This window comes from Chrysochloris asiatica, unplaced genomic scaffold (genome assembly GCF_000296735.1).
Source record: "Chrysochloris asiatica unplaced genomic scaffold, ChrAsi1.0 scaffold00040, whole genome shotgun sequence".
Classification (NCBI taxonomy): Eukaryota; Metazoa; Chordata; class Mammalia; order Afrosoricida; family Chrysochloridae; genus Chrysochloris; species Chrysochloris asiatica.
In genome coordinates this window covers 22,060,170-22,074,289 of record NW_006408558.1, presented here as the reverse complement: position 1 = coordinate 22,074,289, position 14,120 = coordinate 22,060,170, and the positions used below count along the sequence as shown (strand labels likewise).

General features: G+C 40.4%; 2 protein-coding genes across 2 annotated transcripts in view; one reads left to right on the top strand and one right to left on the bottom strand.

Annotated features, from left to right (window-relative positions):
• The window catches only part of ATL3 (atlastin GTPase 3), an 81,897-nt gene that overhangs the window by 41,292 nt on the left and 26,485 nt on the right, over nucleotides 1–14,120 (bottom strand). The window contains exons 2-3 of the mRNA XM_006861010.1: nucleotides 5,806–6,020; nucleotides 5,540–5,683 (exon numbers count right to left, since the gene is read on the bottom strand). Of these exons, the coding sequence (XP_006861072.1) occupies nucleotides 5,540–5,683; nucleotides 5,806–6,020 (359 nt within the window). The remainder of the gene's footprint in view (nucleotides 1–5,539; nucleotides 5,684–5,805; nucleotides 6,021–14,120) is intronic.
• LOC102820239 (cytochrome c oxidase assembly factor 4 homolog, mitochondrial-like) lies at nucleotides 3,079–3,336 on the top strand. The gene has a single exon (XM_006861011.1). The coding sequence runs from the start codon at nucleotides 3,079–3,081 to the stop codon at nucleotides 3,334–3,336; it is 258 nt and encodes an 85-aa protein (XP_006861073.1).

Sequence of the window (14,120 nt, the reverse complement as noted above, 5' to 3'; positions counted from 1 at the left end):
TCAAGGCAAGTGGTAGGGTCCCCTTAGGGCAAACCCCCTTCCAAGACTAAGACTCATGGGGAATACACAAGCAGATATGTGCTCTGACTGGTGAATCGATAAGGGGAAGTGAGGGAAAACAGCAGCTGTGAGCTAAGTCCTACCACGTTCAATAGACTCCTGTGAACCCGGGTGGAGACCTGTTTGGCCAGCAGTATGGCAAGACCTGGGGACTCCTGGGCCTAGAGTCAGTGACATAGCCACAGAGGACTAGAGTAGAGAGTGAAACATCCAGCTGATAAGAAGTGAGGGCATATGCACAAGAACACCCACAATTGCAGATAATACCCATTTGACTGGCTTCAATGGCTGGATGATCAGAGCTCAACTAGAATAAGATCAAAAAAGGCAAAAAGAGTAATGTGATACAATTTGATGAACTTGACCTACACCTATGGATGCAGCAGCTCAAGAGAGGGAACAAATCTTTACAGTGAGGATCATTCCCACCCCCTTGATACAGAGGGTAGACAAGGATGGGCAACTTGGACATTATCTACCCAAATGGGGGGAAACTACAAAGGTAAGAAGTGACTGGCTTTCAAGAGGGAACCTAGATCCAGAGGGCGTAAAGGACGATAGAATCTCCACTGAGTAATATCCAATCTGTCTAGGCAGGACTGATGAAAGGAAATGCGGATAGGTCTCTTGTGATACAATAGTGAATAACTGTTATCAGGACTGATTGTGAGGGTTGGAAATGTAAAGGCAGACATTTTGTAGCAAGGAGGGGCGTGATTAACTTTGTAGTCTAGGAGTAGAGGTCCCTGGGACCATGAAGGGAGAAGAGTGAAGAGCGAGCGGGACCCTACCCAGAGAAGCAGTGATGCCTGAGATGGAGGCAGAGGTGATGATGTGGAGAGATGGAGCAGCTGGGGGTACTTTAGACCCAGAGAGGGAGAGGGACTGTGTGCTGATGACCGGGGCGAGTGGGGGGGTTGGGGGGGAGATGGGAATTGTAGGATATATCCTTTGGTTGGGTGATGATGCATGGAGGGGATTATAACCATGGCAATGAAACAATATACAATAGGATGAATGTAAAACTAATGTTCTCCCATGTAAACTATCAAATAACTCATAAAAAAAAAAAAGAGGGAGCCTAGATACCCAAAATGGGGGGTGGGGGGTAGGGGGGGCTACAAAGGCAAGAAGTGACTGGCTTATAAGCTTTCAAGAGGGAACCTAGATCCAGAGGGCATGGAGGAAGGTAGAATCTCCACTGAGTAGTATACAATCTGTCTAGGTGGGGCTGATGAAAGGAGATGCATATAGGTCCCCTGTGATACAATAGTGAATAATTGTCATCAGGACTGATTGTGAGGGTTGGAAATGTAAAGGTAGACGTTTTGTAGCAAAAGGAGGGGCGTGATTAACTTTGCAGTCTAGGAGCTGAGGTCCCTGGGACCATCAAGGGAGAAGAGCGGAGAACGGGACCCTACCCAGAGAAGCAGTGATGCCTGAGATGGAGGCAGAGAAGATGACATGGAGAGATAGAGCGGCTGGGGACTCCAGACCCAGAGAGGGAGAGGGGCTGTGTGCTGATGACCAGGGAACAGCCTTGCAGGGTCTACCCTTTGGTTGGTTGATGATGCATGGAGGGGATTGTAACCATGGCAATGAAATGATATATGATAGGTTGAATGTAAAGCAAATGTTTACCCATGAAACTATCAAATAATTCACAATAAAACATTAAAAAAAAATTTTTTTGAATAACAGTTTCAAAAATGTCCAAATTTCATCAAAATTATACAGCTGCAAATAAAAGAAGTTCAACATAACCAAGTACAAGAAGCAAAGAAAAACTACACCAGGATAATATAATCAAATTTCTCAAATACAGTGACAAAAGAGGAACTCCTACAAGCAATCGGGGGAAAAAGGACATCACATACAGAAAACCAAAGAAATGAGGAACAGTCTATTTCTCGTCGGAAACAGATAGCAGAGCAAGTACTGAAAAAAACGATAAACCCAGAATTCTATATCCAGCCAAAGTATCTTTCATAAACAAAGGTAGAAGACTTTTTCACACATTTGAGGTAGAAAGGATGTATGACCTGCAGACAAGCACAACAATGGATATTAAAGGAAGTCCTTCAGGTAGAGGAAAAGGGAAACAGGAACTGACACACAGGAATAGAGCACAATTTTTTATTATTTAAATGTCTTTTAAGAGATTTTTTATTTCACTATTTAAACAAAACAAAAAACAATGTAATTAAAGTAAAATGTGTGACAAAAATAGCAGAAAAGGTAAGAGAAATGGAATTTCAAGGGGAGTTCAATTATATCTCAATAAAGATTAGCTCTTCTCGTAAATGGACTGAGGTGATCTCGCAACATGGTTCACTACTTACTTGAGCCAGAAAACTTCACAAAATCATGCAAGTCAAGTGGCTTAATCTCTGGATCCATTCTAAGAATGCGTGGAAATGCGTGGGTCAACAAGAGTATGCACATCTGAAAAGCCACTAGGTGTTTGAAAGATGTCACTTGGTAGAAGCAATGTGTGTTGCTTTGACATTAAAAAGGTGGAGTTGATAGATGTGTCCCGTTGGTCAGGGTCAGTGACCCAAAGAGTGCTGAATTTTTGCTGCACATGCTTCACAATGCAGAGAGCAATGCTGAACTTAAGGGTTAGGATGTGGTCACTGAGCACATCCAGGTGAACAAAGCTCCCAAATGTACTGCTGTATTTACAGAGTTCATGGCTGATCAACCCTCTGCCACAATGAGATGCTCCTCACTGAAAAAGAACGAAGTATTCCTACACCAGAAGAGGAGGTTACATAGGAGAAAAAGATATCCCAGAACAAACAAAAGCTTAAAGTTAGGGAGTAAATTAAGCTTAAAATGCAAATAATAGTTAAAAAAAAAAAAAAAAAGTTAAAAAACTCAAAGGATGCAGGCCGCGATTCCTGGGAGTACGGACTGGAAAACTCAAACGGCTAACCGTGCCGCCTCTAAACGGATGTCACTGAGCAGGAACATACACTCCAGTTCTCTTCTCCAGCCTGTCGGAGCTTCTCCAAGATGTTAACCTCAGGCCTTGGAGGCCATACCTGGCAGGTGAAGAAGGAGGCTGAGGAAGAGGATCCTCTGGACCAGCTAATCTCCCACTCAGGCTGTGCTGCCTCCCATTATGCTGTGCAGGAGTGCATGGCCCAGCATCAGGATTGGCGGCAGTGCCAGTCACAGGTGAAGGCCTTCAGGGATTGCATGGGTAAGCAGCAGGCAAGGCGGCGGGAGGAGCTACAGAGGGAAAAAGAGCAAGCCAGTGCTCACTGCTGAGACCCCAAATCACTTATTCCCAGAGGACAGCCCTACAGAAACCAGAACCCAAGGAAATCTTAGAGGAAGAAAGTCCAAAGAGTGAAACTGTGGGCCAGAAAGTGTAAAATTTGAGGCTAGTGTTGGGACTCGAATTGGCAGTCAGCTAACCATGGGTTTGGACACGACTACCCTAAAGAGCTGCCATGTTTTCATGATCAGATCCCACAGCCTGACCTATATTATTCTACCTATTTTGCCATGTAAAACAATCTACCCCCATCTTGAGTCAGTGTGCCAAGAACTGAATGGATTTAATGAACCTCTTAATTAAAAAAGTGTATTAACAATCTAAAGATAAATTGGTCACTTGCTCAGGTCTTCATTTATTCAGTCATTCTTTCAGCAACAGCAAGTGTTTCTGAGACCTTCCCATGTGCCAGGCCTTGTATCGGAAACTAATGTGATGAATAACATGATCTTTGCCTTCAAGTTATTGAGAGTCCAATTTGAGACAAAGGGAAATCGTAAGTGCCTTTATCTTTTATCAGTTGTTCTGGATGTTTCAGTATAAGGGGAAGAAGAAAGCAAACGGGGGAAACTACTGAACAAACACTGAGTACCTCGTATATACTTTACCAGGTTAAATTAAGGCAGAGTCTGCCCTCAGTATATTCCAACTCAACAGACACAATGTTGGCCTAATATTTAAAAATAATATTTAACATTAAAATACAGATTTTTACCTTAAAAAAACAAACTCAAAGGTTGAATAAAATGATATTAAAGATCCTTTCCATTAAAGCTTCCAATGGTATATTAAATATAACTCCTTAGTCTTCAAGTTTCTAGTTTTTTTAAAAAGTGTCAATACTCCCATTATACTACATATGTTTTTAGGGTATTTCAACATACCTCCTTCCTAAAAACTTTCAAAAAGAGAGAAATATAATTTAAAAGCCACAAATTTACAAGGAAAAATAAAGGAAGCCATAGGAAACATCCATCAAGACATATATGTATACACTCTCCAATTTTCAAAATACTAATTCATTTAGCATTTAGGAAAAAGCTGAGAGTGAGCCTGAAGAGGAGGAAGGGGAGTTCAAACCTTTATACCATGTGTACAATAATACCTGAAGAAGGGAATGCTCCAAACAGTCAGCCAAGAGAGACCAAAAGAGCAGCATGTGCACATACACAAAGCTCAAAAGGCAGGAAAGGAGGAAGACTGCAAACAGGGAACCCAAGGGAGGAAGAGGAAAAAGTGTTGTAACTAACGTGACACATACACACATACACACACAACTGTATACATTGTCGGAACAGAAATTAATTTGGTCTGTTAACTTTCACCCAAACCACAGTAAGTTTTTAAAAGGGAGAATAGTCAATCTGCTCGAGCTGGAATCTAGGATAAGAGGAGATAGGTCACACACAAAAAAATCTTAAACCCTGGAAAGACTCAGAAATTTGAGGTCCAAATGGCTGAGAAGGCATGCTTGAAGTAAGGGAGAAAGTCAGAAGGAAGGGGTGTGTGTCTGTATTATAAGGAACCATTATACTCCCAAGTCCCTTCCTCACTTGAAGAGCTATAGGACTTGGCCCTGTCAACCCTCACAAAGCATTTACGGAGAGGCTGAATCACACGGCTCTGCAACTGCAGGTTACTAGAGTAAATAACTGCCCTACTGATACTTGTTGGAGCGAGTGAATGACTAGGCCCCTTTCCCTGTTCAGTCCCCAAACAATAGCAACCAGACCTATGGTACCTGGACAGGAGTAAGATAAAGAGCACAATGAACATCTAAAAAAGGTGAAAGCAATGACAACTGCCAACAGAACGTAGCTACTCCCTGTTCTCAGCTCTTACAATGCTTTTTTGACATTTAAATCACATTCACGTGTTCTTTTTATACTGGAGTCCTGGTGTGGTGCTGTAGGAGAAGCACCAAACTGCCAGGTCAGTTTGAACCTCAAGGTCGGTGGCTAAAACCCACCAGTCACTCCTCAGAAACCCTCTACAGCGTCGCTATGAGTCGGAACCGATTTGACAGCACTTATCAACAACATTCTTTTTATAAACCATGCACTTTTATCACTTTTGTAAAAACTGACTATGTACTTTCCATCTGTTTATACTAGATTAACACAAAACACAGAAAAACTTCTTTGACTTTTGTTGTTGTTGTTGTTGCTCATTTGTTAATTTTTTCTTCCTTACCTTTTTCCCACCTGGCTTCTCCACAGTGAAAACTTCACTCCAGATTTGAATCCCAGTGGTTTCTGGGTCAGAGCCTCCTCGCCATGAAAATCCAGTTAATGGTTCTTCCAGGTCCCCCAACCAACTTGAATGACTACCTTCCTTCTGCAAGAGATAAGAAATTTCTATTAGATCTTCAATGAGTACATTTACATATCAAGGATAATACATGAGCATTTTGGAACATTAGAAGTCTCATTTTCTAAAATGAAAAAATCCTACCTTACCTGAAAATATAAGTATCGCAGCATAAAGTCCAGGAAGAAGGACTTGCCCTTTCGGAAGGCACCAGCCACTGACAGCACTACCACATCAAGGTCGCGGATGTGGTCCTGCAACAGGACACTGGCCAAGGCTTTCTCCTCCAGTTCAAAGGAATGCTGTTCTTTGTGAACACAAACCACCTGCACTGGGCCAGGCTTTCTGCACTCCATGGCATCACCTGTATTGATGCAGACACAAAAATGTAGTCTCAGAAATCATCAACATCACAATAAAAAATACAAAACAAATGACAGCAACAAGCGTACACCCACCATTAATTACACTGAATGTAAACCGATTAAAGGCACCAGTCAAGAAAAAGAGAGGGGCAGACTGCATAAGAAAACAGGCCCCATCAATGTGCATAAGAAATTTACCTCAGACATAGAGATAAAAATAAACTAAAAATCAAAAGATGGAAAAAAAGATACCAGGCTCATGGCAACCCAAAAAAAGAGCAGGAGTGGCAATATTAATTTCTAATAATACAGACTTCAAGGCAAAAAAACAGCATAAGAGACAAGGGCAGGTATTATATAATGAGATTTAATTAAGGGTCAATCCAACAAGAGGACATAGCCATAATAAATATCTATGTACCCAACGGAAGGGTCCCCAGATACATTAACGGAAGTGAAAAGAGAAACAGACAACTCCACAATAACAGTAGGAGACTAACACACCACGTTCAGTGAAGAACAATAGAGAGACTCAGTAAAGTCACAAAAGACCTTGTTAATACAATCAGCAAACTTGACCTCAGAGTATATACAGAACACTCTCCATCCAATTAAAAAATGCAATACACATTCTTTTCCAGTGCACCTGGAACATTCTCCAAAATAGATCCTGTGTTAGACCACAAAGCATGCCTCAGTAAACCTTAAAACACTGAAATCATACAAAGCATCTTCCTGAATCACAGTACTGTAAAAGCAAGTGTCAATAATATGAAAATCAGGTGGGAAAAACAAATACATGGAAATTGAGTAACACACCCTTGCTTAAAAACTACTGGGTAACAGAAAAAATAAAATGTGAAATTAAAAAATTCCTAGAAGAAAAATTAGTCAGTTTCAAATACTTTTTAAAAATACATTATTGTGAATATGTAGAGAGCAAAAAGTTATTCTAGAGGACACAAAAACACTAACCTTCAAAGAAAATGATGACAAATTAGACTTCATTAAAATTCAGAATTGTTAAAAGACAAGGGAATTTTTTCATGAGTTTTTTGACGTTCCTCCATATCCAGTTTATGCTGACTCACAAGCACTAGTTGACTTTTTCCTTTGTTCTTATACTACTTTCCTCATTTTATCAAGAGAAAGTGAGTTGATATAGTAGAAAAAAAAACATTTTCTTTTTAATCAGGCCAGAGTTCATATCTCACATATATTCCTTAATAATGGGGTGAACTTATGCAAATCAACTAAGATCCTTTATTTCCCATATGTAAAATAGGATTGTTATATTCTGAGCAAAGTTTGTTATGAGCACAAAAATAACTATATTAGCTGTAAAACAAAATAAAATTAAGAATTGTTCATTAAAGTTGCTCATTAAAACACAACATGTAGAGACTAAAAACATACGTCATAACTAGGAGAAAACATCCACAACACTTATACCCACAGGGTTTATATCCAGAATCAAAACAGAAGACAGTAGAAAAAAGACAAACAACTTTATTTAAATTATAAGCAAAAGACTTTGAGCAGGCACTTCACAAACAAGAAAAAAAAAAAAAAAAGATATTCATATGACCAATAATTACTCACAAACAAGAAAAAAAAAAAAAAAGATATTCATATGACCAATAATTACATGAAAACACGGCCATGTTATTGTTTACCAGGGAAAGGTAAATTCAAAACAGAATGTGATACCATAATGTGCCCATCAGAAGGGCAAATTTTTAAGACTAGCAATACCAACTCTGGGAAAGGTTCTGGATAACGGGTACTCTTATACATGAATAGATACATATTTTCTATTTGAAAAACTGTTAGGCATTATCTATGGAGGGAATGACAAACTGAAGAGGAATGGAGTTACATTCATTGTCAAAAAGAACATCTCCAGATCAGTCATGAGGTACAACGCTGTCTGTGATATAATATCCATGTGCCTACACTAAAGCCAGTGAGGATGAAATAGAAGAATTCTACCAACTTCTTCTATCTGAAATTTTTCAAACATGCAATCAAGATGTATTAATCATTACTGGTGATTAGAATGTAAAGGTTGGGAGTAAAGAGGAAGGATCAGTAGTTGGAAAATATGGCCTTGGTGATAGAAAGGATGCTAGAGATAGCATGATAGAATTCTGCAAAATCAATGATTTGTTCATTTCAAATACTTTCTTAGACAGCATAAGAGACAACCATACACATGGACCTCACCAGATGGAATACATAGAAATCAAATTGACTACATCTACGGAAAGAGATGGTGGATAAGCTCCATCATCAGTGAAAACAAGGCCAGGGGCAGACTGTGGAACAGATCATCTATTACTCTTATGCAAATTCAAACTGAAGCTGAAGAAAATGAAAACAAGTCCACAAAAGCCAAAATATGACCTTGAATGTATCCCACCTGATTTGGAGATTATCTGAAGAACAGATTTGATACAATTAAACACTAAAGACCGAGGATCAGAAGAGTAGTAGAATGACATCAAGAACATCATACATTAAGAAAGCAAAAAGTTATTGAGAAAATAAGAAAGAAGGAAAAGGTCATAATGGATGTCAGAAGAGACACTGAAACTTGCTCTCCAGCATAGAGATGCTAAAGCAAATAGAAGAAATGAGGAGGTCCAAGAGCTGAAGAGAAAATTTCAAGATCAGCTCGAGAAGATAAAGCCAAATATTACAACAAAATATGCAAAGATCTGGAATCAGAAAACCAAAAAGGAAGAACACACTCTGTAGGACCAAAGAGAAGAATCCATTTTGTATATAAGCTTTAGCACATCTAGCTCCAAGAAAATGATATATGTATAAATAGCCAGGCAGCTCAAGGCCAGATGCCAGATGTTTCCTTTGCCCTAGCCTAAGAACAAAGACCACCAGTCCTGACCAATTAAACTGTAACATCTCATAGTTTGCCAATTGTTAACCAATCCAAAAATTGTAAAGCTGAGAAACCCAAGCTTGTTTGAAAACTTTATAAAAACCCCACAGACAAAGGGTTCGGGGATCTATCCCTAATCCGCTGTGTCGGATGCAGGTGGAGTCCGAGCTCGAGCTTGAATAAACAACCCTTATGTATTTGCATCAGCGACAGCTCCTTGGTGGTCAGTCTTTGAGGACCCCGAATTCTGGGCATAACAACTCAGCATTTCTCAAGCTGGCGGAACTGAAGAAAAAATTCAAGCTTCAACATCCATTACTGAAGGATTCTCTGGGCAAATTACTGAATGATGCAGAAAGCATCAAGAGAAGATGGAAGGAATACACAGAGTCACTGTAACAAAAGGCAATGGTTAATGTTCAACCATTTCAAGAGGTACCATATGATCAAGAGCCAATGATACTGAAGGAATCTTTGTATCAAAGGTGCTTTGAAGGAATTGGCAAAAAACAAGGCACCAGGAATTGATGGAATAAAAACTGAAATCTTTCAAGAAAGTGAGGCGGCACAGGAGGCACTCACTCATCTCTGCCAAGAAATTTGGAAGACAATTATCTAGCCAACTGATTGGAAGAGATCCATATCTGTGCCCATTCCAAAGAGAGGTGACCCAATGGAATGCGGAAATCATTAGACAATCTCTTTGATATTCCATGCAAGTAAAATTTTACTAAAGGTAATAAGAAACGGCTACAATCATACGTTGATAGAGAACTTCCAGATGTTCAAGCCAGATTCAGAAGAGGCCGTGGAACAAGAGATATCATCGCTGATATCCGATGGATCTTGGCTGAAAGCAGAGAATATCAGAAAGATGTTTACCTGTGCTTTGCTGACTACACAAAGGCTTTCAATTGTGTGGATCATGACAAGCTACGGACAACATTGCGAAGTATGAGTATTCTGGAACACTTAATTGTGCTCATGAGGAATCTGTACCTGGACCAAGAAACAATTGTTCGAACAGAACATGGGAACACTGAATGTGAAAAAATTAAGAAAAGTGTGTGACAAGGTTGTATTCTTTCATCATACTTATTCAACCTGTATACAGAGCAAATAATCCGAGAAGCTGGGTTATGTGAAGACAAACATGGCATCAGGATTGGAGGAAGACGCATTAACAACCTGCGATATGCAGATGATACAACCTTGCTTGTTGAAAGGGAAGAAGACTTAAAACCCTTCAGTATGGAATACATCTCTATGTAAAGAAACAAAAATCTTCACCACTGAACCAATAAACAACATTCTTATCAACAGAGAAAAGATTGAAATTGTCAAGGACTTCATTTTTCTTGAATCAACTATCAACACTCACAGAACAGCAGTCAAGAAATCAAACGACGTATTGCATTAGGCAAATCTGCACAAGACTTTTTGAAAGTGTTAAAGTGCAAAGATGCTAGCTTGAGGAGTAAGGTGCGCCTGACCCAAGCCATGGTATTTTCAATAACCTCATATGCATGCAAAAGCTGGACAGTGAATAAGGAAGACTGTAGAAGAATTGATGCCTTTGAGTTATGGTGCTGGAGAATAATATTGAAAGTGCCATGGGCTGCCAAAAGAACCAATAGATCCGTTTTGGGAGTAGGGCAGCCAGAGTGCTCCTTGGAGGCCAAGATGGCCAAACTTCATCTCTCATACTTCAGAGATACTGTCAGGAGGGACCAGTCGCTAGAGAAGGATATCATGTTTGGTAAGGTCAGAGAAAAAGAGGAAGACTCCCAAGGAGATGGATTGGCCAAGTGGCAGCACTGATGGACTCAAGCGTGGCAACAGTAGTGAGGTTGGCCCAGGATCAGGCAGTGTTTCGTTCTGCTGTGCATAAGGTCGCTATGGGTTGGTACAACAACAACAACTGAAATCAAATACATCTGTGATCTAGCAAACCCGCTCATAGGTGTAAATCTAAGATAAATGGATGTATAAGTTCACCAAGAGATGTATACAAGACTGCTCACATCAGTTTTATTGAAAACATCCAAAATTTGAAGTAACCCAAACGTCCACCGACACAGGAGTAAAGGACTGTGATACAATGAAGCCTGTAAGAGCAATGACTGGATGGAACTGTCTTGATTTTCTGGGTCTCTCAAAGTTTTCTGCCTTTGACAGGGTGTGGTACCTTTTTTGTTGTTTATTTTAGTGAAACCATTTAAGTTTTCCTTCTCTGACAGGTTTCCACCTTATATATAAAGGTTCTGACTTTCCCAGCTTTTTACTGTGTATTGCTACAATGAAATCTTATAAGGCAGTGAAAGAACAAACAGTCTAAATGGATCAACAGCATGGATTAATAAACCTCAGACAGTCATTAAATTGAGCAAAAGAAGCCAGATAGAAGAATGTATAATGTAAGCTTTCAAGAGGGAGCCTAGATCTAGAGGGCACGGAGGAAGGTAGAATCTCCACTGAGTAGTATCCAATCTGTCTGGGTGGGGCTGATGAAAAGAGATTGGGATAGCACTCATGTGGTACAATAGTGAATAATTACTATCAGGACTGACTGTGAGGGTTGGAAATGTAAAGTTAGATGTTTTGTAGCAAAAGGAGGGAAGTGGTTGACTTTGCAGTCCAGGAGCGGAGGTCCCTGGGACCATCAAGGGAAAAGAGCGGAAACAGTGACGCCACAGATAGAGGCAGAGACGATGACATGGACTGATGGGGGGGAGGGGGGGGTGTGTGTGCAGGGCAGGCTTGTTGTGTATACCCTTTGTTTGGTTGATGACGCATGGAGGGGATTATAACCACGACAATGTAATGATATACGATAGGACGAATGTAAAGCTAATGTTCTCCCATGTAAACTATCACAAAATTCACAATAAGACATTAAAAAAGACTGTATAATGCATGATTCCATTCACATCAAGTTTAAGAATAGGCAAAGCTAAGGAAGTGATTTGTTGTTGCTGTTGTTAAGTGCTGCTGAGTAGGTTCCAATTCACAGTGACTCCATGTAGGGTTCCCAAAGTTTGGTGTGGAGCTTAGGATAAGCATGGACTACTAACAAAAAGGTTAGCAGTTCAAATCCACCAGCCAGCCCTCGGAAACCCAATACAGCTTTGCTATGAGTCAGAACCAACCCCACAGCACTTAACAACAGCATAGGGTTTCCAAGGCTATAAATCATTACAGGAGCAGAAAGCCTCATCTTTCTCCTGAGGAGCAGCTAGTGGGCTCAAGAGGGAGTTGCAGTTCACAGTCTAGTGCTTATCATGGAGACTGGTAGGTACAGAGTAACAGAAGTCAGAAAAGTGTCACTCTGTTGGGAGGGGTACTGACTAGAAAGGATGAGGGTGCCGTGTAGCTACTGGAAACCGTCTGCATCTTGATCCAGGTGGTCTTTATATAGATGCTTGGTAAATAAAGCAGTGTCAGTGAAAAAAGAGGAAGACCCTCAACAAGATAGCTTCAACTTGTGCCTGAACAATGGGCTCAACCATGGCAACGAACTGTAAGTATGGTGAAGGGCCAGGCAGTGTTTGAGTCTGCTTGTTGTACACAGGGTCGCTAATGAATCACAGCTCAACACAGCCCCTGACAACAACATGCATATGTGAAAATTTATCAAGCTGATCTTAAAATTACAGTTGTTGTTGTTGTTGTTACGTGCCGTGGAGACGGTTCCGACTCATAGTGACCCTGAACAGGGTTTCTGAGGCTGTAAATCTTTACAGGGGCAGAAAGCCTCATCTTTCTCCTGCGGAACAGCTGGTAGTTTCAAACTGCTGACCCTGAGGTTCGCAACCCGATTCGTAACCACTACTTTTTCATGTGTGCTGTACCTCCATAAAAGGTCCTGGTATGGTGCTGTAAGGTAAGCACCTAAATGCTAAGCACAAGGTTTGGTGTTCAAATCCACCAGCCACCCCTTGGAAACCCTATACAGTGTCACTAAGAGTTGGAACCAACTCAATGGCAGTTAGCAACAATCACATACCTCAATGAAATAAAGCTACTAGAATCTACAAAGAAAGAATGAAAAAATAATCTATATGCACACACACATATATATGCAATACACCGCTGAAATGGTTAAAGAAAAAAAAAAAACACTAGGAAAAAAGTCATTTCCCATCCTCCCCTCTGTATCTAGTTCCCTGCCACAGACAATATGAATATTGTCATTTCTGGGCTATCACTGCAGAAATCAATCAATATTATTAAAAGAGTATTTTCATAGCACATAGATCAACACTCAGTTATAAAAATGAGCTCAAAGGCTAATATGCATAAAAGCAAAGTAAATAACTTGAACAGCTATCACTTAAATAGGGTTCTTTCTAACTGCCTGGTACTAGGCCTTTTACATACATTATCTTATCTAATCCTCAGAACAACCCTGTTATTGTTAACTGTCATGGAGTCGATTTGTACTCATAGCAACCCTGTATAGGGCTTCCAAGAAATGGCTGGTGGTTTAAACCACAAACCTTGTAGTTCAAACTGACCTGTGGTCCACTGTTTACCCTACAGAAACCCACCTACAGAACCTACAGAACAACCCTATTAAGTACATAGCATTGCCTCATTTAGGAAATAAAGAAACTGAAGTTTACAAAAGATTAGGAATCTTGCCTGACAGGTCCTGGAGATAAGCTCAAAAACAACTGTAGGTGAGTGTTTTACAGCTCCTTCTTACTAATAAGATCAAAGTAGCTCAAGATTAAGTTAAGTGCTTGTTAAGTGCTGCTGAGTCATTTCCAACTCATAGCGACCCTGTATAGGGTTTCTCAGGAGCAGCTGGTGAGTTTGAACTGCCGACCTTGTGGTTCAAATTGACGGTGCAGTCCAGTGCTTATCCTGCAGTATCACACCAGGACTTCAAAATTAAGTGCTGTGGTTACAAATCAGGCTGCGAACGACAAGGTCAGCATTTCGAAACTACCAGCTGCTCGTGGGAGAAAGATGAGGCTTTCTGCTCCCATAAAGATTTACAGCCTCAGAAACCCTGTATAGGGTTTGCTATGAGTCGGAACGGACTCCATGGCACTGAACAACAACAGTAGTGTCTGTGATATTTTACATGAGAGAACTTTAGTTTTACATTCATTCCACCGTACATCGTTTGATTTCCATGGTTCCAATCCCCTCCATGCATCATCAACCCACCAAAGGGTATACCCTATAA

What these genes read in the sequence shown, in the direction of transcription:
- LOC102820239 (XM_006861011.1), top strand. Translation starts at nt 3,079, where the DNA reads ATGTTAACCTCAGGCCTTGGAGGCCATACCTGGCAGGTGAAGAAGGAG.